General features: G+C 35.9%; 1 protein-coding gene across 1 annotated transcript in view; it reads left to right on the top strand.

Moving 5' to 3' along the window:
• The first annotated feature begins 3,841 nt into the window (after positions 1–3,841).
• The window catches only part of Cntn3 (contactin 3), a 246,807-nt gene continuing 226,653 nt past the window's right edge, over positions 3,842–23,995 (top strand). Inside the window, exon 1 of the mRNA XM_010629962.2 lies at positions 3,842–3,976. Within this exon, the coding sequence (XP_010628264.1) occupies positions 3,922–3,976 (55 nt within the window). The 5' untranslated portion in view covers positions 3,842–3,921. The remainder of the gene's footprint in view (positions 3,977–23,995) is intronic.

Below are 23,995 nucleotides of genomic sequence, written 5' to 3'. Positions count from 1 at the left end.
AAAGGAAGAGGAAAAAAATAAAGAGAGATCAGAAGTTTTTATTTGATTGAACTCACAGTAGCAGAGTGTCATGGCACTCTGGACTTGCTACAAGTTTACACTTGACATTTTTTAGAGGTGATTCTTTTGTGAGTTCATTAGAGAGCTTCAAACACTGGGAGATGTTTCTTCCTTAAATTCCTTAATGCCCTCCCTCCCAAACCTAGTTGCTTCTTCATTTCTCAGCCCTCTGATGTCCAGAGACATCCTCACTTCCCTCAGTCTAGGTAAAGAATGTGCCATGGAATTCACTTGCCATTTTTCTTTCTTTTTCTCACCATTGAAGGTGATAGGCTCCAAAAGTCTCAGGATAAACTTGTGGCCAGGTTCTTTTCAAGAGAAACATGACATTAAAAAAAAAAAAAAGTTCAGAACAGTACCTTAGGTTTTGCTACAGTAAGTGCTGTTGTTTTTCCAAGTGAAGACTTACTTTGAAAATCCTGTGCTTTTAGTGAAACTTGGACTTGCTGTGAAATATGTCTTGTCCTAAAACAAGCTACGCAGTCGTTAGTGCTTGTCAAGTGGAAGTACTCCCCTTGTTTGGAGAGATATTTGTAGAGCAGTGTGCCCTGGATGTGGCCACATTGGTTTGAGGTTTGAGCAAAGCAGGAAAATGTCAAGTATACTCCGGAAATGTTGACATTCCATCCAAAATTTTAAAGTGGGTCATGGGTTGGCATGATTCAGCAGCTTTATCTTCTTCTTTCAGCTTACGTTTGAGCAAGACTAGCAGGACCAATTAAAAAGTGGATCTGTACTCTTTTTCCTGACATTGTATCAGTGACATTGGTCTTTGCAGCAGAGACCTTTTTGAGTCGAAGGCAAAGATATAGAGGCTCTGAAATCAACATAGAGCATCTCAGGATGTCTAGCAACAATTTTATACAGCTGATCTACCTGCTGTGATGTGCACACAACACCTCTGATTCTCTTTACTCTTGCTTTTGGACACTGATTTCTAGAAGACTAAAAGCAAAAGTTAATAAGAAGGCAGAAATAGCAAGCCTCACCTGAAAACCAAATTTGTAATTTCAACTTCTTTGCCAAGCCTTTCAACAGTAGCCTTTCCAGTAATATTTGTTTTATTTTGAATAGATGTCACTTTATAAAAATTGCATAATTGAGAGTATTCAATTTAAGAAAGTTCCTATCAATCTCTCATGAAAAATGAAGTAAGAAATTTTCAAACATGCATACATTCACATAATATAAAAGAAATTATTTTCCAGGGTAACAAAACAAGATATGTACACAGAGGTTAGCCTATTTGTCTAGGTGTGTTTGGTCCAGAGAGGTAAGTAGATTTGGCTAATGTCTTTAAAAAGGAATCTTAACCTACAAAAGTTTGCAAACTACTGTTTTTTGCAGGTTGTTACCTGGTTGGCAAGTAAAGCTGTAGTCTAACAATGATAGAAGGTATTGAAGTTGAGAAAGAGTCCAAAGATGAAAGATAAAGTATTGTAGGTGTCCACAGGGGCATAAGATGACTTCCACCTGGTGTTTGTCTGATTTGCTCGTTGTTCCACTGTAAACACAGAACTATGGGTGTTGAAGGTGACACCAAATTAGACACATTATATTCTTCACTCTCCTATATGGCCAAACATGAGTAAACTGCGAGGAGAATGAATGAAAGTTGGTAGGAATTTTGTACTTGGAGCCCAGTGTTTATGCAGATTTCATCCCCTACCAAGCTACTTCCATCAGGAAAGATGCACAGTCACTATGCAGAATGGATGAACCACATTTTTGAAAGATGTGCAGATTGTGGATGAATGAATACATGATTATGAATGTAAGTAAAGTGGATATCAGAGGCCTGATTTCCAATCTGGCAGGATGTTTAGTCTCATCAAACTCAGTAAAGCATTAGTTGGTTGACTGTCTTGGAATAACGCTTGTATACCTCGATACTGAGTTAATGTAAATTCTGGAAGGCTCATAACACAACACAACACAACACACCCAGAATCAAATTTACAATATAATAAAATATTTCAATATTAGAAAAGTCTCAACCCTGCTCAGGAGGAATTTTTTTTATAAGAATCAGGAATCGTATTTATTCATAAATGGAATGTGTGTCTAAAATATCCAAGTTGGAGGTTACTTTTTGTGGATGTGAGAGACGGTGCTGTGTCAAAGTGAGTCTCCTAGACAAAGTTGTCATAGGATTTTTCTTTCAGTAAAAAGTTTGTTAGGTATTTGTTACTCTGATGGAATCATTTCCATTCCCAAACTTTCCCCACCTAAAGAAAATCTCTGAGAATCTACCAAGACCTCACTAAAAGTTGCCTTATATATATTTAAATTAATAAATACATATTTCATGATGAGTATTTTCATAATCCACAGTTTTAGTAGCAATTTTATGAAATATATAACAAAAGCCATAGATGTTCTCTTCCTTCTTTTAGAGCAACCCGGAACAATTATTTAGAAAATTTTTGTTCGGAGTCCAAGGTCTAGCATTTTTTAGTTCAGTTGACAGTAAGAATTACAGTTGTCAATATGTACTAAATTTGGGAGGCCTATGAAAAGACTGCCATGAAAAATGTGTTGTGAATATTTTAAGCCTTAGCCCCTCAGATGCAAAGGTCTATTAGGGAGAATTCTAAACGGTATCAAGATTTTCTTGGGCTTAGAACATTCCCATGAATAGTAGCCTAGTCTTATTGTAGCAAATAACATTTTGATTCGTATTTGTCTTCATTCTGTAGCTTCCTTTGTAATTATTTGAGCTTTGTGACTTCAGAAGTGGGGCAGCTTTAATGTTTTCCCTTCACTCCGTAATAATACTTGGCAATGCCAAGAAGTCAAGTCATGATTATATTAATTACATAGATTATTTATAAAGTGAATGGCCTACTTTAACACTTATTAAAAATTGGCTTCCTGGATGGTTTTTCAATCTTCAGATTTTATATAGTGTATCTCTGTGTCCATGTATACGAACATTAGAATATATGGGTTTTCACTGATCTCTTAAATCAGATAGTTTTCTTAGTATCATTTAATTTCTGATTTCTTTGAATTTATAGGCATGTGTCAAATTGATGTGTTAGAAATGTGTTTTGTTTTAACATTTTAAGAGAGATACATGTTATAATATATCTGATTTGAATATTCCTCAAAGCCTCATGTGGTCATAGATAGTGTTTTTTCAGCGGTGGCTGAACCTTGAGTGTGTGATGCTGGGATTAAGCGTGTGTGGTTACTAAATGAGTCCACTGATTAGTTTGGTACTGTCCTAATCCCAGTAGCTAGATCCGGTATAAAAGGGGCAGGAAGAAGCTGCTATGGTCCTTTGCTTGTTTAGCTACCTTCTGCCTGCCATGAATTGTTTCTCTTCTACAGTGCCTATCAGCCATGCCGCCCTGCTTGGAGCCAGCTGATTATGGACTGAAACTTCTGTGAATTTAGAGATAAACAAAGTTCATGGACTCTTCTAATTTTGCTAAAATGTTGTCATTATAGAAAATGAGAAAATTTTGAATTTCAGGCTAATATTTTATTTGTTGCAATTATTATGTATGAAAAGTTAATGTTTAATTTATTACTATTTAATATTTTAGTACTGGAGAACATTTCCAATTATATAAAGTTGTTTCTGCCTATCTTTTACATAAAGCACTTTTAAAGTTTCTACGTTTCAGGCATTTTCTATTTGATATCAGCAAAGATTCATGTTTTTTTAAGGATTTTGAGTGTTTCAATGAAACAGTTTATAGAAGAGAAGAAAATCTTTTTTTTAAAAGGAGCTTTTTTAAAAGTCTGACCTCTTTGTACATGTATTTTACAGATTAAAGGAATTATCTGAAGACAAAGCATTCTAATCTTCAAAGACTGGACAAGAGTTACTCTTGCTTTTGGCGATTAAAAATGATGTTGTCATGGAAACAGTTGATCCTGCTTTCTTTCATTGGCTGCCTTGGAGGTAACAATAAGCTGTATTTTCTAAGTTGAGGTTTGAAGTATTCTTAAGTCATGTGCTTCACTGGTGTTTAAATGTTGAAATAAAACTTACCAGTGGCAAAGAAAAACATTTTTCCCTAGAAAGTGCAATTTCTCATTTCTGATTATTGTATTCTAATTACCCTTCCCCCTAACTTTTGCAAGTTATTTTATTTCTATAGCACATATATTGATACCTATTATTAGAGATCTTCTACTGAATTATAATTAGGGTTATGGGTAGAGCAACTTAAATTTGAGGTTGTTAATTTAAGAACTTTTCAGCAAAAGGAGATGGAAATAGTAAGCTCTAACATATTAAGGAAGAACATGAAATTGAAATATGTCAGTAGCTGAAAACTAGTACAATTTTTCTTTTGGAATATGATGAAGATAGACAATCTCATTTTTTAAGTTTTAAAGAATTTGGAATCTAGAATAAAAGGAAAAAGAAAATTCTGTATTTATACCACGTGAAATTAACTATTGTGTTATTTATGCATTTATTTTGTTCCTTCATTTTATTTTGTTTCCTGAGTAAGAGGTATTTGAAATATGCACACACACACATATATATATATATATACGTGTGTGTATTACTATATACAATTAGTTTTTTGTTTTTTCTATGTTATAAAGGTTCTCTAGCATGTTATTATGTTGAAAAAATAGTAAACCAAGCACCCTCATGTGGATAATTTAGGTTTTCTAATGTACTGTTTTATTGTATTATTTTATCTGTATGCATATAGTGCACTTTTCCCCCTTTTACTTAATTATTTATTTTTGGCTGACCCATTTGAAAGTAGGTTACAGAAATCACCTCTCACCCCTATAAAATTCAACACTTGTTTCCTAAGAACAGTTTCCTGTCAAAACACAGTTTCTTCATGATATCTAAGGGAACTAACAAAAAAAGTTGCTTGTCACCTCTCTTTTCTGAGAGGAGGAAACTGCTGTGGAATAAGCCTGAATGAAAGGGTCAGGTGCAACACGGGTTACACAGCAGTATATGCAATAGACTTTGGGGCTCCTATGTTAAACCTCAGAGCATTTTAAAACATGTAAAGCATAAAAATTCATAAGCAGTAATCCATTATAGGTTAAAACTTCCTCCTTCTAAATATTTTGTTTAGTTTTTATATGTTCTTACTGTGATGCCTTAATTTTATTGCTGAAACATTTTCTTTGTTACTAATTTAGTAAGGAGGAACAAAGAAGTAATTGTGAATTCAAAACTTTTAAAATGAGCTTTGGAGAAATATCAATACAAATATCCAAACTAAAATACTTTTATTCTTGAATTCTCTTCTTTATTTTCAAAGTTTTAGATTTACCTTTGGTTTTAATGGAGCAGAAATAACAGGCAATAAACTGCACCAATGTTATTCTTTGTGATACTAAATTTTGTACTAGCAATCTTGAGATTTTCCAGCTGGTTGAAAAGAAGTCATACTGTGAAAGTATAGTGTAACTGAAAGTATAGTGTAACCCTATAGTATAGTGTAACTATACTGTATAGTATAGAAAATAAGATCACTTTTTCAAAGATTTAAAGTGTTTATTTGGAATTTTATACCCTAGGCAAATTTTACTGATCATGTGTCTGCATTTTTGAGAAATTTATGTTTTTTAACATTTTTTTCCCCACTGAGTTTATTGGTACATTTTAGGTATACAGTACAGTTACATTCATTATTGGGATCCTGTACCTTTACATGACAGGTCTTGGTTCTCATTTTTTCCCCTCCCCCCCTCCTCCCCTCCCCGTTACATACACTTCATTTCCATTTTTTCATTTTCTCCCATTTTTTTCTTTTCCCTTATTAGCTTTCCCCTGTCCTTCCCACTTTCCCTACACCTTTAGCCCCTTTCTTCCTATTTCACATTGTCCATTAGAGAAATTTATGTTTATAGAGGAGTTTATAGAAAAAGCAGTGACACTCTTAAATATGAAGAGATCATTAAAGAATTTAAAGGTCAACTTTAATCAGAATGTAGAGGTAAAATTTTTAAAAAATTAATAAGGAAGAATTCAATTAATTTTTATGTAAGAAAGCATATGTAGTATAATACTTAGGAGATTGGTGATCATCATAATTATATTATGTAGAAAAATTAGGCTTTTAAAGTATTGTTTATATACTGTACTTGTTGTACTGAATGTTGATACTCCTAGATCTAGGTAAAATTAGGATAAAAGGCTTGCCTCTAAGGATGACATTCATTAACAAATATTGGGTCATTGTCTAGGTATTAAAATAAATATGTGATTTATGGACTACCCTTCATATCTTTGATTTTAATAAAAGCAAGTAAATTCACTTAGTAGGGTTTAGCAGAAGATATAAACTCAACAAATGCTGTAGCTGCTAGATGAGTTGAATTTTCTGTCTTCTCGAATTTTTATCACTTTGTGCATTTTTCTTCCATTTTCTTCTGTTGTTTTGTGTGCAGGTTTTCTCTATAACAAAGACAATGAGGAGACCAGTAGTATTTTCTGACCAGGAATTTATCCAGGAATACATTTGGCTGAATTTTTACCCAAAAATGCTAAGTTACAGTTATTCACTACCAACATTCAGTATTTAATGCACAATTTATAATAAATACTCTTAAAAATTATATAAAAGAGCCAAGTTTTACTCCATAATTATGTTATGGAGAAGATTGCCATTTTCCTAAGTTACATATACACCGTGTGTAATAAATTATGTATGAATTTGTCCTGTTTCACTTACAAACTCTTAAAACTTTCTTTCTAAACAAATAATTATTAAGGTCCTTTATATGCCAGAATATTTTCAGAAAATGGATGGATATCTTTGTTTCTGTGGGGCTTATAGACATTCTATCCCATTGTAGCTGACAAGGACATTGAGTTAGAAGGAAATGGTGCTGTGGGAGAGGGGATCAGAATAGGAGAAGAATGTGGAGCCCTGGGATGTGGGTTGCTGCTTTAAACAAGGTCTTCACGTTAGTCCTCATTGCAAAGGTGATATTTGGACAAAGATCTGGTGGTGAAAAAGTTGAGTGTGTGGCTATCTAGGGAAGAGAGCTCCAGGCAGATCCCTAGTGCATGATATGCTGAATGTTCCAAAGACTGCATTAAGGCCACCTGGTCAGCATAGTTGGCCTGGGATGAGTTATGGGAGAGAAGAGGTGAATAAGTCACTAGGAAATGTGACTGTGGATACAACACAAAACGGAGTTCCTTAGAAATCACTGTAATTATTTTGAACTTGTACTCTGAATTCTCTCAGGAGACATATGGTTTGAGCAGAGGTAATATGATCTGGCTTCTTTACAAAATTTTAATGGTTGCAGTGTTGCAGGTTGATGGTAAGAAATAGGAAAGCAAATAGGGGCACAGATACTCAATGATGGGATAATCAGGCGAGGGGTGGTGTTGGTGGCTGACTCCAGGAGGGCAGCGGGATTAGGCACGATGTCTTGAAGGTTAGAATGTGAGTATTTGAATATATTTTGGAGGTTTAACTGTGGAATTAAGTCTGAGGTAGGAGAAGGAGAAATGAATTGCAGATAACTTCCAGGCTTGTACAACTCTGTTTAGAGTTGAGTTACCTCTGGCCATATCAGAGAGTATACATAGGTAAATTGAAGACCCAGCACTATATAAGAGTGCAGGTTTTATGAAGGGAAGATCACTCCTCAGTATTGAATAAAAATGTCACCTTAGTGAACTAGGACCAGTATTTTGAATCGAAATGGATAAATTAGCATTTTAGAAGGACAGATTAGAAAATATCAGAGTTTACCACCAACAAAATAGAGTAAATATTATCTATGTTAAGTAATTATGAGCATTTGAGGTTTAGCAGTGAACAAAACAGATAATATCCTAGTATTCATAGAACTAATGTTTTAATGTATGTATTCTGGGTCTTGGTGCTACATGATTTTCTTACCGAGTTGCATCAGATTAAGAGCTAGATATATAGATAGAAAATAAAGATAGAGAAGAGAAGTTTTAATATTCCAAGCATTCTGACAAGAAGCCAGAGAAGGAAGTAGTATCAGGTGAAGGTTAAAACAATACTAATGGGGGCTGGGGATTTAGCTCAGCGGTTCGGGGACTGCCTTGCAAGCGCAAGGACCCGAGTTCAATCCCCCGTACCAAAAAACAAAAAAACAAAACAATATTAATGGTACCAAAATTAACAACAGTCATGTTAATAACTGGAAGCTTATTTACTGTGTCCCGAGCACTGTGGGGAGTATATTATTTTCATTTGTTTGTTTGTTTGTTTGTTTGTTTCAGTACCCAGCATTGAACTCAGGACCTCGCACTTGTGATGCACCACTGAGCCAAATCCCTGGCCCTCTTTTTTATTTTAGAGTCAAGGAAACAGTTTCTAAGAGGTTCAGTAACTGTACCAGTCAGCGTGGTTATCTGAAGCCCGAATCTCTGAAATCAAAGTGCAGTGTCTTAGTCAGTAGAGGTTACTTCTTGAATAGTTTCTTTTCTGGGATAGTCACAGGTTTAGAGCAGGTTTATCCAACCTGTTACATATGCCTGTGCTATAGTAAAAATACAAAACTGTAAGATATTGACACATATATACATGAAGTATATCATGTATTTTATATGCTGCCCAAGACAGTTCTTTGCGGAATGTGACCCAGTTAAATCAGGCATGTATAAGCCACAGGCGGCAGGTGAGGTGTGCCTGGCTTACAGCGTGGACTAAGAATTATTAAAGATCCAAGGAAAATTTTATTTTATTACTTCATTGCTTGTGAGTTAATTATGTGGCTGTTTTACAAATTCTAGATGTTTCCTTTCCATTGTAGGCAGCACTAAACACATATGAATATTTAGCCATGTGTTAGTCCTTAAAGGTAAAAGGCACACAGGATTCCAAAGGCTTAGTATTAAAAAAACTTTTAAGAATTTAAAGGATTGCAATAATTCTTCTAGTGGTTATATTTTGAAATGTTAATATTTTAGCTTTGTTAGGTTAAGTAAAATATTGTTAAAGTTCATGTCACATTTTTAATGTTTTACATGACTACTAGAGTATTCAAACCATGTGGGTGGTTTGTGTTATTCTGTTGGACAAAATTGATCAAAGTATTTATAAAAGAGAAATCTGACTGTTTTGTACATATTTTCTAACATCTCCTGCTTGCCCAAAGGGGAACCAGATGAATTAAGTCAATGGTGTCTTTAATTTCACATGAAAAGTTGGAAATACCTCCTGAGTGTGTATCACATGCACTTACCGAATATTTTCCAAAATGAGTTAAGATTTTTCAGTGTCGTTGCTTGGTAAGTATAGACAGTTTTAAATCAATGCCTGTGAAAATTCTACACTTCCCATAGTACATTTTACCTTGTTTTAAATTTCAGTCTTAAGTAACTAAGTAAATACATTTCGTTTAGAAAGTGAAGTTCCTCAGTCAACTAAAAGAATGTTTGATGAGTAGTTGAAAACATCATACAGAAAATGTCACATATCTATAAAAATTCACTGTTCTTATTTCATCAAGTTCTTTTCATATTGTAGTGAACAATCCATGTATTACCGTCTGCTGTTTTGGTAGTGCCTAGCAATTACTTATCAAAGTAAGTAGTCATTAATCCTAAAAGGAACTAATCCTAGACAGGAAAATGGGTCTGTATTTTTCTAATGAATTTTATAGCAGTGTCTCCAACAACTGCTCCACTCCACAACCATGATGTAATCGCATGGATTGGGAGAAATTACCTTGTGTAAAGCCCCAGAAATGGACCATTCCATTGGTCCCATTGATTGTGCTAAGCCAAGGTTTGATTAGTTAAAGGACCAGTCTTGTGGACTGGTTTTGTTTTTTCCTCCTGGTGGTTCTGAGTGAGAAATTCTGAAGCCTCAATTGACTGCCCTTTCAGTAACCAGGAAAACCTTGATAACATCATGCTGACATGATCCCATCATTTGCAAAGAGCACTAACTGTCCCCACCTCTAGATTGGGCACGGTCCTTATTCTGCAGAGCTCTGTGGCGCCTGAACCTCACATCTGCTTCTCTTAAGTGATTTGAGAGATGCAAATAAAACAACACTGAGATTCCACCTCACCCTACAAAGTATGGCTGCTATCAAGAAATCAATCAATAACAACTGTTGACGGGGTTGTAGGGAGAAAGGAACCCTTCTCCATTGTTGGTGGGAGTGCAGACTGGTGCAACCACTGTGGAAATCAATATGGAGATACCTCAAAGAGCTGGGACTAGAGGTTCCATTTGACCCAGCCATCCCCCTACTGGTTATCTTTCCAAAAGAATTAAAGGAATCATACCACAGTGATATATGCACACCATTGTTTATAGTGGCACAGTTTGTAGTAACTAAAACTTGGAAACAGCCCATTTGCCCATCAGTTGGAAACTGGATAAAGAAGATGTGGTTTTTCTATAAAATGGAATACTACTCAGCCCTAAAGAATGAGAAATTAGAGTCATTCATAGGAAAATGGATACATATTGAGGATATACTCCTAAGTGGAATAAATAAGTCACATGTGTAAATACTGAATAGTTTCTCTGGTGTGAAAAGCTATAACGGTACATAAGATCCTAATGAAATAATTGACCATGTGAAAAAGAAAGAAAAGGGCTAAAGGTGTAGGGAAAATGGAAAGGGTAGGGGAAAGGTAATAAGGGAAAGAAAAAAAATATGAGAAAATGAAAAAATGGTAATAAAGTCTTTGTAAATGGGGAGGGGAGGAGGGGGTGAAGGGAGGGCAGGGACAAGGGGAAAAAATGAGAACCAAGACCTGTCATGTAAAGGTACAAGATCCCAATGATGAATGTAACTGTACTGTATACCTAAAACATACCAATAAACTCAATAAAAGAAAAAAAAAGACTTAGGAATGCAGTTGAGCTTGTTTTCTACTCATATGCATCCCTGAACCTATTATACCTGAGACTGAATCATGCTTTGGACAGGGTTGGTGAAGGTAAAATGTGTGGCCACCATACATGAACTTCAGCTTTCTTTAACAATATATATTTAGTGATGTGCAAGCAAAACTCACAAGTTGGGACTAGGGTTGAAACTCATAATCTCTTTGTTTCCAGTCAGTAGTTGCACTATGTGCAATGTATAGTGAGCCTCATGCTGCACATCTTTAATTGCCTATTATGGCCTTTTCTAGAGGTACCCTCAAAGCCTCACAAGATCATAGGTTGGGCTTTTCAGAGATGGCTGTGTCTAGGATGTGTGACACAAGGATTCAGTGTGTGATGCTAGGATAAAGAGTGCAAGATTACTTAATTATTTCACTGATTGGTTTGCTATAGTTCTGGGACTGGATAATGGGAAGGTCCTCTATGGGTATAAGTGCTACCCACCCTAAGGCCAGGTAGCCTGGATAGAATATCTTGGACACAAAGAAAGGGGACCATTGTGGTTGCTTTCACTTGCTGCTTGCTTCTTTTTTTGGCCTCCTGCCTGACATGAACTGTTTCTCCTCTGCAATGCCCCTGCACCATGCCACCCTGCCTTAGAGCCAGCTAATTATGAACTGAAATCTTATAAACTATGAGTCAAGTAAACCTTTTCTCCTTTAACTTTGAGCATTGGATATTTTTTCTCAGCAATGAGAAAAGCATCGCAGTATTCATCCTGTTTTATGCCTTTTTCCCTCTCTCTCTTCCTTCTTTCTTCATTTTTTTCTTAGATTGAGTCTTGCAAAATCACTAAATTGTCCAGACTGAGTTTAAACTTGTGGCCCTCCTTCCTCAGTCTCCCAGGGTACTGGGATTTAGTCAGGCACCACCATTCTAGCTGTGTGTCAACCTAATGTTAATAACTTTCTGTAGGAGCCTTCTACCCAGTAGTTGTTAAAGAATGCTTTTAAAATAAAAAAATACTATTAAATTTTTTCTTGAAATGATTGAGGACTATTTTAAATTGGTTTTAATGACACCACTCATATAGACTGAAAAAATGAATAAGACTTCTATTGGACTGCAGTTAATATTAAAATAGATTCAAAACATTCTGCTACATGTGCTGCTTCAAGTAAGCTGTTGCTGTAAAAAATGACTGTCATTTTTTCTGTAGTATTTTTGCACAGTGTAATATGGTTTGATAGCATTGCGGCTGATGGAATGGAGATGTGACTGATTTCTGTTGACAAATCTTGACATCCTCCGCCTTTTCACAGATAAGCTCATTTCAGATCATCCCCACTATTACAGCAGCCTAAACCTTGAATTGCTTTTCATTTGTCCCATGGACATCTTGACAGTTCATCAGCCCATGCATATGAGCGGTACAAGATGCAAGTGTATTGGTGTATTTTTTTCAAATAACAATGATCATCGATCACTCTGCACATTGGACTTTTGTGACTAAGAAGGGGTTTAAAGAATGAAAAAACTAAAAGAGGATGTGTTAGAACTGTAATTAGAGTTCAAAAAACAGAATGTTAAAAATAAAATCCATAGTTTTATTTAGCTCTTAAAGTAACTTTTGTCTCAAAGGTATTCCATAGTTAGTTCACTGACTCATACAAATAAAGTGCTTATTCAAACCAATTTACCTGTTGCCTAAGTGCTAAGCTATCTTAAAGTGCTCATCACAAAAAAGTGGTTTGAAATACCCCTGTGCATTCCATGCCTTTTTTATCAATTGGATTTTATTGGTAGAGGCATATAGGTTGAGTTCCTGCTATGTAAGGGTACAGATGTTACATATTAACTCATGAATGTGGTAATTTGTAGTATAAGCCAATGTTTATGTACAAAAACAAACATACATAAAAACGTACATTTTACAGCATGCAGTCTGAGTGCTGTGGAGCACACCTGGAATCCTAGCACTCTGGGAGACTGAGGCAGGTGGATCACAAGTTTGAACACAACCCAGGGAATTTAGCACCATAGCAAGACTTGGCCTCTTCCCCAAGAGGCATGTCATTATTGTGTATTGCAAATATATAGTAATAAAATTCTTATAGAAATAAAGTGAAAAAATGAATTGTATACTTTCAACATACAATGGCACAGCCACATTCCAAAAGGGAAGAATGGGGGAACAGAAATGCGGGATGGAAAATAAATGAAAGAAGGAAGGAAGGGAGGGAGGGAAGGAGCCAAGGAAGGATGGAGCGCTGGGGATGGAACTCCCTGCAAAAGCTCTGGACTTGATTCTCAGTACTGCAAGCTAAGTAAAACTAAAGCATAAAACAGTACACACACACAAAAAGCAGTTTTGATTTTGATCAATAACTTGTACCTTGAAGGGAGGGCAGAGGTAAGGGGAAAAAATGAGAATCAAGACTTGTCATGTAGAGGTACAAGATCCCAACAATGAATGTAACTGTGCTGTATCCCTAAAATGTACCAATAAACTCATTTAAAGCTGAAAAAAAAATAACTTGTACCTTACAAGAACACCTTTGAGCACAGAGAAGGTGGTTCTTTTGCTCTACTAGTGTGCTTGTCCTCACCCCTCCCCTAGTCCTTGTTTTGTTTTTTGTTTTTTGTTTTTTTGGTACCAGGGATCGAACTCTGGTCCTTGTACTTGAGAGTCAGGCAGCAGCACCACTGAGCTAAATCCCCGTTCCCCCTATTCCTTTTTGGATGCAGCTCAGGTCTTAATAATTCTTTCTCACCTGGAGCCCCAACCTTGCTCTTTGTCTTTCTTTTTTCACTTCTTTCCTATCTCCCATGTATCCCACGTATTGCAACCCAGCCTAACTTCCTAAAGAGCCATTTAGCAGGCTAAGTACTGAAAATATGCTGTGTGTAAGGTATTGAGATAAGTGGTGTGGAGTTCAAGATGAATCAGGTTGCTATCAGAGTAGGAAAGACAGAAGGAGCAAGTAAGCAATGAAAAGAGAAAAAAATGCCAAGTTGCAAGATCCTAATTAAAAAATATATATAAAGAGAGTGGTATGAAAGCTCTAAGCGTACTCAGAGAACTGACAAAAAATACTCTTGGAGAATTCAGCATTTGAGTTGACCTTAAAATAATAATTATACTGAGCATTCATTGACACTTATTTGTAGCAAGAGCCAAGCTTAAGGGCCCTACCTGAATTTTATCATTAATTCCTTGCTGATCCTCTAACACTCGCAGTGTTATTAATACTATTTTAGAAATTTAGGACCAATATACTATACCTACAGGTCAAGATGGAAATTGAAAACCAGTCTGTGGGGCTCAGGAGTAGCCTCTGAGCTCTCGCTTGTACTGGGTCCTGGGTTAGAACCCCAACACTGCAGTCCCCCGACCCTCCCCAGCTGAATGGCAGCCTTCATCTGCATAGACCTAGACATACCATTATGTTTAACTTGGACATAATTTTAGAGACTAGGCATGGAGGGTAATTTACATTTCTAAAAACTATAACTTAGGACTGTCTTCTCATATATAGCAAGCATGGAATAGTTTTGATGATCATGACAATAATATGTATATTGAAATATTGCTTCAAATCAACCCTGGCTTAAGCAATAAATTTATGTTAGTTAATTACTTAAATTTTAATTTGGAATAATGTAATTTAATGACAAAAACTGTATGTGTTTATGATCTACTGTGTGATTTTTTTTTTTGGTACACACATGTTGTCAGCTAATCAAATTAAGCTAATTAACATAGTCGTTCCCTTACATACCATTATTTTGGGGTGAGAATAGTTAAAATGAACTGTCTCAATGAATTTCAAGTACTTTATATGATATACTCAACACATTGCACAACCAAACTTTAGAAGTATTTCTCCTAACAGAAACTTTGTGTTCTTTGACCGACATCTTCCATGTTTACCTGTGCTCTCTGGTAAGCATTCCCTACACTGTGTTTGTAAGGCTTTGACGTAGAAGATTCCACGTATGGGAGGACTCATCTAGCATTTGTCTTCGTGTGCCTGGCTCGTTTCCCTTTCATTAATATCTTCCAGGTTCATCTATGAACTTATGTTTATTTCTCACAACACACCTGTGAGATAGTTATTATTACTTTGTAGGAAGAAACTGAAATACAAAGAGATTACTGCTTTCTCCGAAGTCACAATTAAATTGTTAAGTGGAGCCATGTTTCAAATCCAGGTTTTGTTTCTCCAATTCTTCATTGTCTAATATAGTAGTTACTGAATACATGAGGCCTTGAATGCCTGAAGTGTGGTTGGACCAAATTAAGATTTGCCATAAGTGAAAAATAACATGTGAGTTTTTCAGACATATATTATGAAAACATGGGAAATATCTTATTGATGATTTTATAGTGATTGCATGTTGAATTAATAATATATACAATACATAATGAAAATTAATTTCACCTATATAATTTTCCTTTTTATTTGTTTTATTTTTTTAGTTGAGTTTATTGGTACATTTTAGGTATATAGTACAGTACAGTTACACTCATTATTGGTATCTTGTACCTTTACATGACAAGTCTTGGTTAATTTTCCTTTTTAAAACTAAAAAGTGTAAATGTATTTCCATCATGTTTTTATTGGACAGGTGTATATTCACCCTCAACCCCCAAGCATTTATGAAGAGAAGCAGTAGAGAGGGTAGGGGAAAAAGTTGGATCTAAAGGTTGTGAAACAAGAAATATTACTGTCAGAATATTGCTTCAGTTGGACGCAATTTGTGAGATAGAGGGGAAGGGAGAAAATCTGAAAAAAGGGATACTTGAGGTTATTGTAATATGTCAAGTGAGGGATAACTTACATGTACAAACTATGGCAGAGTAAGAAAAGCTAACATTGGAGATGGGACAAATTGTGAAGTCAGTGTTGTAAAGACATGGGAAAGAATTGGATGTTTGTGCCCAGTGAGGGAGGAAAGATGGTGGAAGGGAGCCTTTGAGGTTTTGACACTAAGTGGGAAGATAATGAAGCAATTAACAGAAATAAATCACACAGTAAGAGGCAGGGATTTGGATGTGTTTTGGGCATATTGAGTTTTGAAGTGCTGAAGAATTATCGGAGCTGTAGGAACTAGATGTCTGCTGAAACCAAAAGATAGGAACTCACTGTTATTGTCAGTATTGCCTTGTGTCATGGCAGGAAATCAAGGTAGGGAAGCTTTTGTATAATGGCAGCAACCAATGAGCCTGCTTCAAGGTGAAGTTTGGAGGATATTATGAAAAAAGGAAGATCGGAAGCCATGGTGCAAAATTAAAGGTAAAGACTGAGCAGAGTGGAAGGAAATACAATTCTGTGTGAAAAGTGGAATTTGAGGGAGTTGTTAAGGAAAAAGAAATGAAAGTAGATGGAGTCTGAGAAAAAGCTGTTGGGGCTTTTGTGTTCAGGAAGCCCTGAATTACGAGAGTGTAGCACTTTAAGGAAACAGTATTTGGTAAGGAAGAGAAATAATATACTGAGAACCATAATACTTTGATAAAGCAGAATTATGCTTATTTGCATTCACATGCATATATTATACACATAGATGAGTTTATACCAGGCCTGCCCACGTTGAAAAATGAGAACAGTGAAGCTTAAAGCATTTCAGATATTTTTTTCTCAGTCACACTGGTGGTTATTGGCCCAGTAGGGACATTTTCTAGATTGCCTGAATTTCCATCCAGTGGGCCTTCCACTGCACATACTTTTGTAAGTATGCTGTCTTCTGGTTTCTTTTACAGAAGAGTACCCCACAGTTTCTCTTTAATGTTGGAAAAGGGATGGTGTGGTACTTAACAGTGTGAGGGAGGCAGGTGCTTATGGTCATGAAGAGTTGGATGTAGACTGAGAGGGGTGGAGCAAAGTGGGCCATGGAAAATATTTTTGGATATTTTTAATTTCTTCTAATTGCTCCCAAGATGAATGGTCTTAAATGGATGTACAAAAGCAGAAATTTCCCTGAGAGGTTGCTGAATGGAAACTTACTCCTTCGAGAAGTTAAAAAAAAACAAAAAACCTGAAGCTCAACTGCTCTCAACTCACTGGGAATTTCCTTGGAGTTCCAAGTGGCTTAGGATCTGAATTCCTTTGGTTGTATAATGGTGTACATATGTGATAAATTCTGTCCTATGCTGCTGTGGTTGTCCGCCCTGTCTTTCCCTCCTGAGGACAAGACACTACTGTCTTGAAATGAATATTGAACGTACGCTAATGCTTTATTGTTTCAAGTAATCTTCGCTGATTCATCTTATCTACTACTTAGAATTTGGGAGACTGGGTCCTTCAATATGATTTCTGTTTCCTTTGTCCTATGCCTGTGCCATCTTGCTTATCATCCTATGAGTTTGTTTTACAATAACCCTCGTTGGTGTGGAAATAGGACACTTTCTCATAATTGTCAGTTGCCAGGTAATGTGCCTGGAAGCTTCCATACAAAGAATGACCACCATTGCCTGACTCTTCTCCATAGTAGGCACTGTGTAAGATGTTTTATGAATGCTTTACTTTAATTTATCAACTGTACAGTTTTCAGCTTTCTGTCTTGTTTCCTTTAAGTCAAAAAATTTGAAGGAGAAAGACCCTGGCCATGAAAAAAACTACAGAAGTATTCCTTAGAGTTCTTTGCTCTCCTTCCTCAGGTGTTCTTTTAACGACCCTCCATCTTCTGCATTCCTCAACTCCGTCCCCACTTTTATTAATGTGAAGCTAGACTACAAGAAAATGTCCATTCATAGGTGCCGTTTCTGCATTCCTGCTACTTTCAAAGCAGCTCTCTAAAAAACAGAATATATTTAACTTGAGAGGTAGAAGAGCTCCTTGCTCCTGTTTCATTACGGAGTCCTGGGTTGTCCTATGCCTCCCTTTATCTCACTGTGGATGAGATACATGGATACTGTTAATATTCATACCTCTGCCTTTTGCTTGCTTTGAAATCAAATAACACCATCAAGACAGTATCAAGTGACCGGGCTCTGTGATTACGTGAGCAACACTGGATGCTGTTTTAGAAATGTTTTCAATTAAAATTTATTTTGTAAGAACAATATGCAATAGGGAACAAATTCTGAACATGACTACACAGATAAGTGTTTCAGTTTAGCTGAACAAACTGCAAAAGACAATACTCAATTTATATTTTGTGATGTGACTCTCCATCATTTTAAAGCAGTGTCCCACTGCTGAGTAGCTTTTGAACATAGTATTTGCCAACTGTAGTAAGGTAATGTTTAGCTCAGATATTTTACTAAAAATGCTAATTCAGTGATTGCCAGTTTCCCTTTGTTTTCACATAAGGCCAACTGATAATACCCACAAAGAACACCATATTAATTTATTTTGAAGTATACAATGAAAAGGAGAAGGCGTCATGAGTTCCACAATGAATGAACTGTTAAAATTAATTTATCCAGGAGTAAATAATTATACACAATTAACATCCTTTTTATTTATTAATTTTTTGGTTTCTAATTACTGATACAATGATTGAAACTATTAATAACTGCCAATGTGTTGAAAATGTAATTTGGCAATCTTCTATCAATGTAGTACTGTTGCTTATATGGAATACCACATTAAATTAATGAGATTAAAACACCAGTGATTGTGAATCTTTTGTTTGACAATCTGTTTTGAAATTGATAGGAAACACTGTGGTTTTGGGGCATGTTATGGTATTGATATTTATTGCTTGAAAAGAAGGAAAAAACAAACTCGATTTTCGCAGTGAATCCTCTACTCTTTGCTGGCCGTTAGACTTAACTAACTGCATCCTGGCTATTAAAGAATTAAGCTTTATCTTGGTATTTGACTTATTACTTTTTTTTCTTTATACCATCTAGGTTCGCTTATTTATAGGACTCCTGGAGACATAAGTAATATTCCTCCCTGTCATATCAATAGGAGATTATTTGTTTCTTTTAACTAAAGGGAAAGTTTTAGTCTTTTTTTGTTTTGTTTTAAAAAGACCACTATTTTGTCAAAAAGACCCATGGTCCAGCTTCTGGTAAGTGAGCTTGTGAGAAGCTCTTGGGGGAGTCTGTTCCTGTCTTGGACCTCCTGCCTAGTCATTGAAGACCCAGTGTTTGTGGTAGAGTCAAGAAAGAGAACTGAGAGGCTGGTTCTAGGTCTTTCTGGTGGTGTTTTGACCCATGATGCTATGTTTTCTGAACCTTCTAAATCTCTACTTTCTTTCCTTGAAGAGCTTTATAATATCTGCTGATCTTAAGGAAATAGAATGCATAGCTTACCATTTAAAATGCCTCTGGTTATTTTACACATTATTTATCACAAAGTTGTGAATGTTATTTGCCTTTCCAATGTTGCATGCAGGGAGGGTAGATGAAGGCTTCCAGTGGCTGTAGTTCAGACGTCCTAATAATTTTGGAATCAGTCACTGCCATTGATTGGTTTCACTCATGGATGTGAGAGCACTGATAAACTTAAAGTACTGTTCAAAGGGCACATGAATACTGGGGGACTGTCCTTTGTACCTCACTGTTCCTGGCACGAGCGTGGCCCTTGTGTTCTGAGAAACTTTTCCATCTGAGAGATAGTCAGAATATGTCACCTGGTGGAATGAAAAGTGATTTCAACAGTGGTGTTTGTTTTTATACTAGCTTTAGGGTTTTGAAGTAGAGCTCCCAATTTTTTTGGTCTCCAAATAACCTTTTCATTATTAAGCATTCTTTCTGTAGGGTGTTAATGATACTGTGTTTGATTTTTTTTGGTTCTATAGGAAAACAGAACTTTTCATTCTGATTCTATGAATGTTTGTGTATATACAAACATGTGATATTTAAGATAAAACATATGTACAAATATAAAAAGGATAATAATAGTATAGAATTATGTAAATAGTTATAAAGCCTATTGTATAATATACTGCATGGGTTTCCGAATGAACACCTAACTTTTAGTTAAAGGATAATATTTGTTGCAGTGTTTACAAGGGTGGAAATGACCCTTTTTGGCTTGATTATGCAGCCAAGTGAACTGAGAATATTCAGTGCCATGGTCATTATTCCTGTTTTAGTAGAAGAAGGAAAATAAACATTCAACCAACAGTGGAAACGAGTCTAATTTTTTCCTGCCTTATGGGGTCTTTGAAAGGTCTTTGCTTCTTATTTTGTTGAGTTTCCCATTGATTCTATTTGGTAAGTAGTTACTTGAAGACAGGCTGGGGAGTGAATACTTGTCAGAGATGTGGTCCCAGTAGGAATCAACACAGTGGCCAGTATAAGATTTTCTTTTTGCTTTGTGAAGTTACCACCTTCCACAGATTAATAGGTATCTTTTCTCAAACGTAATGCTTGCAATTATTTGTTCAAACCAAATGACTGAACACAGGGACTGATGTTTACAATTGCCGTGAAGATAAGGACAATTCCATCCTGGTTTTCATGCTTTATAGACCTAGAGATATACTGAATGTAGTTCTTCGTTTGACTTCCTTCTTATAAATTATTATTACTCAGTTAAATGCACTTAAAACTTTGATGCAAAGCTAAGCAAAACAATATGCAATAATACTATCAAATGCCAGTTATTTCACTGCTACTGGACTGAAAAATGCTGCCAATCTTTGCATCAAAAACCTCATACTATTAATATCATTCCCATATGACAGTAGAGAATTTATTCACTTAGAGATCTTGAGTTAGTTTGCCTAAATGTAAATTAAAAATTTGGAGCAAAAATCTTGTCTGTTGTGTCCCAGAGTCACTATTTCTCCTGGTAGACATGCTCCTTCTGAAACAGTTACCAAGAGACATTTTCAGAAAGTGTTTGATAATAGATACTTTTGGCTTTGTGGGCCATATGGTCATTGTCATAACCACTCAACTCTGGTACTGTATAGTGAAAGCAGGCGTGAACAACAAGTGAGTGAGTGTGGCTGAGTTCCAGTGACACTTTCTTTACGGACAGTAAAATTTTAATTCCATACACTGTTCGGATATACTGTTCAGATGTCATATTATGCTCTTCACCAATGTCCCAAAACAGATGGAAGACTTGACTCACAAGCCATAATTTTCCAACCCTTTCCTACAGAAATACATTTTTTTTAAGATCACTTTTTCTCAAGCACTTATCATGTTACTAATATCGAGATATTTTGCAGTGTTCTTCAAAGGAACACAAAGGACATAGACTGAACAGCGAGGAGGCAACATGCACCCAAATAACTAAAATAGAGATGCACGTAATTCAATGCTCTAGTCTGATAAATGGGATTGCATTGGGCTGGATTACGAAAACAGAGTTAGCATCTTGAAGTATAAAGGCAAATAGCCTTCCAGGAAGAAAAATGACATAAAGCAACCTGAGATAATTAATTTGATAAAGTTACTTTGCAAGTAATTATAGGTGAATTGCTTCCTGGTAGGCATGAATGTCTTAATCCTTGTAAGGCTGCTCTCTGTGAAAATGGAAACTATTGAAAAAATGCTCCACGTCACTGGTCATTCGAGAGATGCAGATGAAAACAACACTGAGGTTCCACCTCACCCCACAAAGAATGGCTGCTATCAAGAAATCACACAATAACAAATGTTGGCTGGGTTGTGGGGAAAAAGGAACCCTGCTCCATTGTTGGTGGGAGTGCAGAGTGGTGCAACCACTATGGAAATCAATATGGAGACACCTCAAAGAGCTGGTATTAGAGGTTCCATTTGACCCAGCCATCCTTCTGCTGGGTATCTTTCCAAAAGATTTAAAAGAATCATACCACAGTGATTTATGTGCACCAATGTTTAAAGTGGCACAGTTTGTAATAGCTAAAACTTGGAAACAGCCGATCTGTCCATCTGTTGGAAACTGGATAAAGAAGATGTGGTTTTTCTATAAAATGGAACACTACTCAGCCATAAAGAATGAGAAATTAGAGTCACTCATAGGAAAATGGACACACATTGATGATATACTCCTAAGTGAAATAAATAAGTCACATGTGTAAATACCGAATAGTTTCTCTGGTGTGAAAAACTATAATAGTACACAAGATCCTAATGGGATAATTAAGAGTATGAAATAGAAAGAAAAGGGTTAAAGGTATAGGGAAAGGGGAAGGATAGGGGCACGGAAGTAAGGGAAAAGAAAAATAGGATAAAATGAAAAAATGGAAATAAAGAGTTTGTTAATGAGAGGGGAAGAGGGGGTGAAGGGAGGGCACAGACAAGGGGAAAAAATGAGAACCAAGACCTGTCATGTGAAGGTACAGAATCCCAGTAATGAATGTAACTGTATTGTAGACCTAGATTGTACCAATAAACTCAATAAAAAATTGGAAACTATTCATTGCTGAGTTGAAGAGTCCTATGCCTTTGATTTATTGTTTTTAAGAAAGTAAAATTTGACTTTATACCTCATATTTTTGGATTTTTATGAGAAGATATTTGAGGGAAGTTGTTTTGCTTTGTCCAGTTCTCTTTTATGAACATTCTGTGACCCAAATCAAGTCTTCCAAGTAGACCTGACCCAGCGGCCACTAAAATGCACGTATGCAAACCATAACTTCCAAGCTTCGATGATAGCTCATTTACATTTCAGATAATTACAGAATACCACCTTTGCAAAAACCCTGAAAAGACAGTTTAGCTGAAATCCTTTGCAAAGAGCACGCACAAAGCTCAGACTGTGCATTAAGGAAGCAGAAATGTGGCGTTCTTCAGGTAGACAGCAGGTAACTGATTTGAGTGCTTACACTTTATCCTAACTTTAGAAGATTTATCCTCAAGTAAAAATTGAATGATGGCTACTTGTTGACTAAATTCGTTTTTCCCATAAATAATTTCTTATGGAGTGCCGGATCTCTCCTCAGACCTGTGCAAATGCTCACCCCTCTAGAAAATAACTTTAACCATAGCAAACTTTCTTGGAGATCCGAGTAATGAAACAGCCCAGCAGAAGCTCCACTTTATCATTTTGTTTTGGCGAGGACAGATGTTACTTTCAAACAAATCAAATGAGGCTTTGCTTCAGCACTCTGAAGCTTTGCAGTAGATTACTCTTGAAGTGCTGTTGCCATTAAAAGTGCTATTTGTGTGCCTGTGTGTGTGTGTGTGTGTGTGTGTGTGTGTGAAGCTACTCCTGTCATACTCAGAGTGAAGTATGGGTGACCCAGAGCCTCCAAATTTCTCAAACAGAAATAGTCTCCTAATAACAGTCTAGAAATGTCTGTTTGAGGGTACAGTAGGAAAGTTTTGAAAGAACCAGGGATGCAGTCACTGAATTAACTTCTATTGTAAATTGATATTTTATCTAATATTATCTGATATTTTATTTTATATTTAGATGCATGCGTTACAGTTAGAGGTAGAATATCTGCTTAGGGTTGTCCTGGGAATGGCCAAATACTTTCTTTGATCAATTATCATTTCCTAAGTCAAAATTATTTGCAGTGGAAAGTAAACATAAGGGAGTTGATTTTTTCTAATGCTAATGTATTTACTGAGTTTTCTAATATACACAGTATGTTAGATTTTTTTTCAAGGGGTAAAATATGTGTTAAATGTGGTTCCTCTCTTCTGATAGTGCAGAACCCAGGGATCGGGGATATACAAATGAAAAATAAGTAAAGGCTGTATATAGTAGGATAAAGATACTGTGGTGAGTAAAATACACAACGCTTTTCTAAGGATTAACAATGGGTAATATCAAGGAAGGATTAAGGAAAGAATTGAGAACAGAATTTACTTAGTTAGAATTCCCATCTAAATTTCATGCTTCTCATGCATGTTGCCAGACAGTTCTCCAGTATTGTATATAGAAATTCCAATTTGACTCATCCTTTCCACCCTGAGAATTACTTATTTATAATATGTGCCATTATGAAGGAAAGCAATGAAAGTTAAAATGAGAATCACTTTTTATTCATTGGGCTTAATATTCACTTAGAATTAGGAAATTTAATAAAAGTACAGTTTCTACTATAGGGCTTAGTAGTCAGCGTCTGTTTTCCCTTAATATGTTGCTGACATGTGACAACGTGCATGTGTTTATTAACTAAGTGTATATAATGAAGAGGGATTTATTCGATACTGTACACCACCAAGAAATACTGCTTTTCAGAATAAAATGAAATAAAATATGTTCTTAACTGACAGAACTGCAGGACTGCCTAGTATT

The sequence above is a fragment of the Fukomys damarensis genome, unplaced genomic scaffold (genome assembly GCF_012274545.1).
Source record: "Fukomys damarensis isolate Sample0158 unplaced genomic scaffold, DMR_v1.0_HiC HiC_scaffold_28, whole genome shotgun sequence".
Classification (NCBI taxonomy): Eukaryota; Metazoa; Chordata; class Mammalia; order Rodentia; family Bathyergidae; genus Fukomys; species Fukomys damarensis.
The sequence above is the reverse complement of the archived record's forward strand: the minus strand, read 5'-3'. Positions and strand labels throughout refer to the sequence as shown.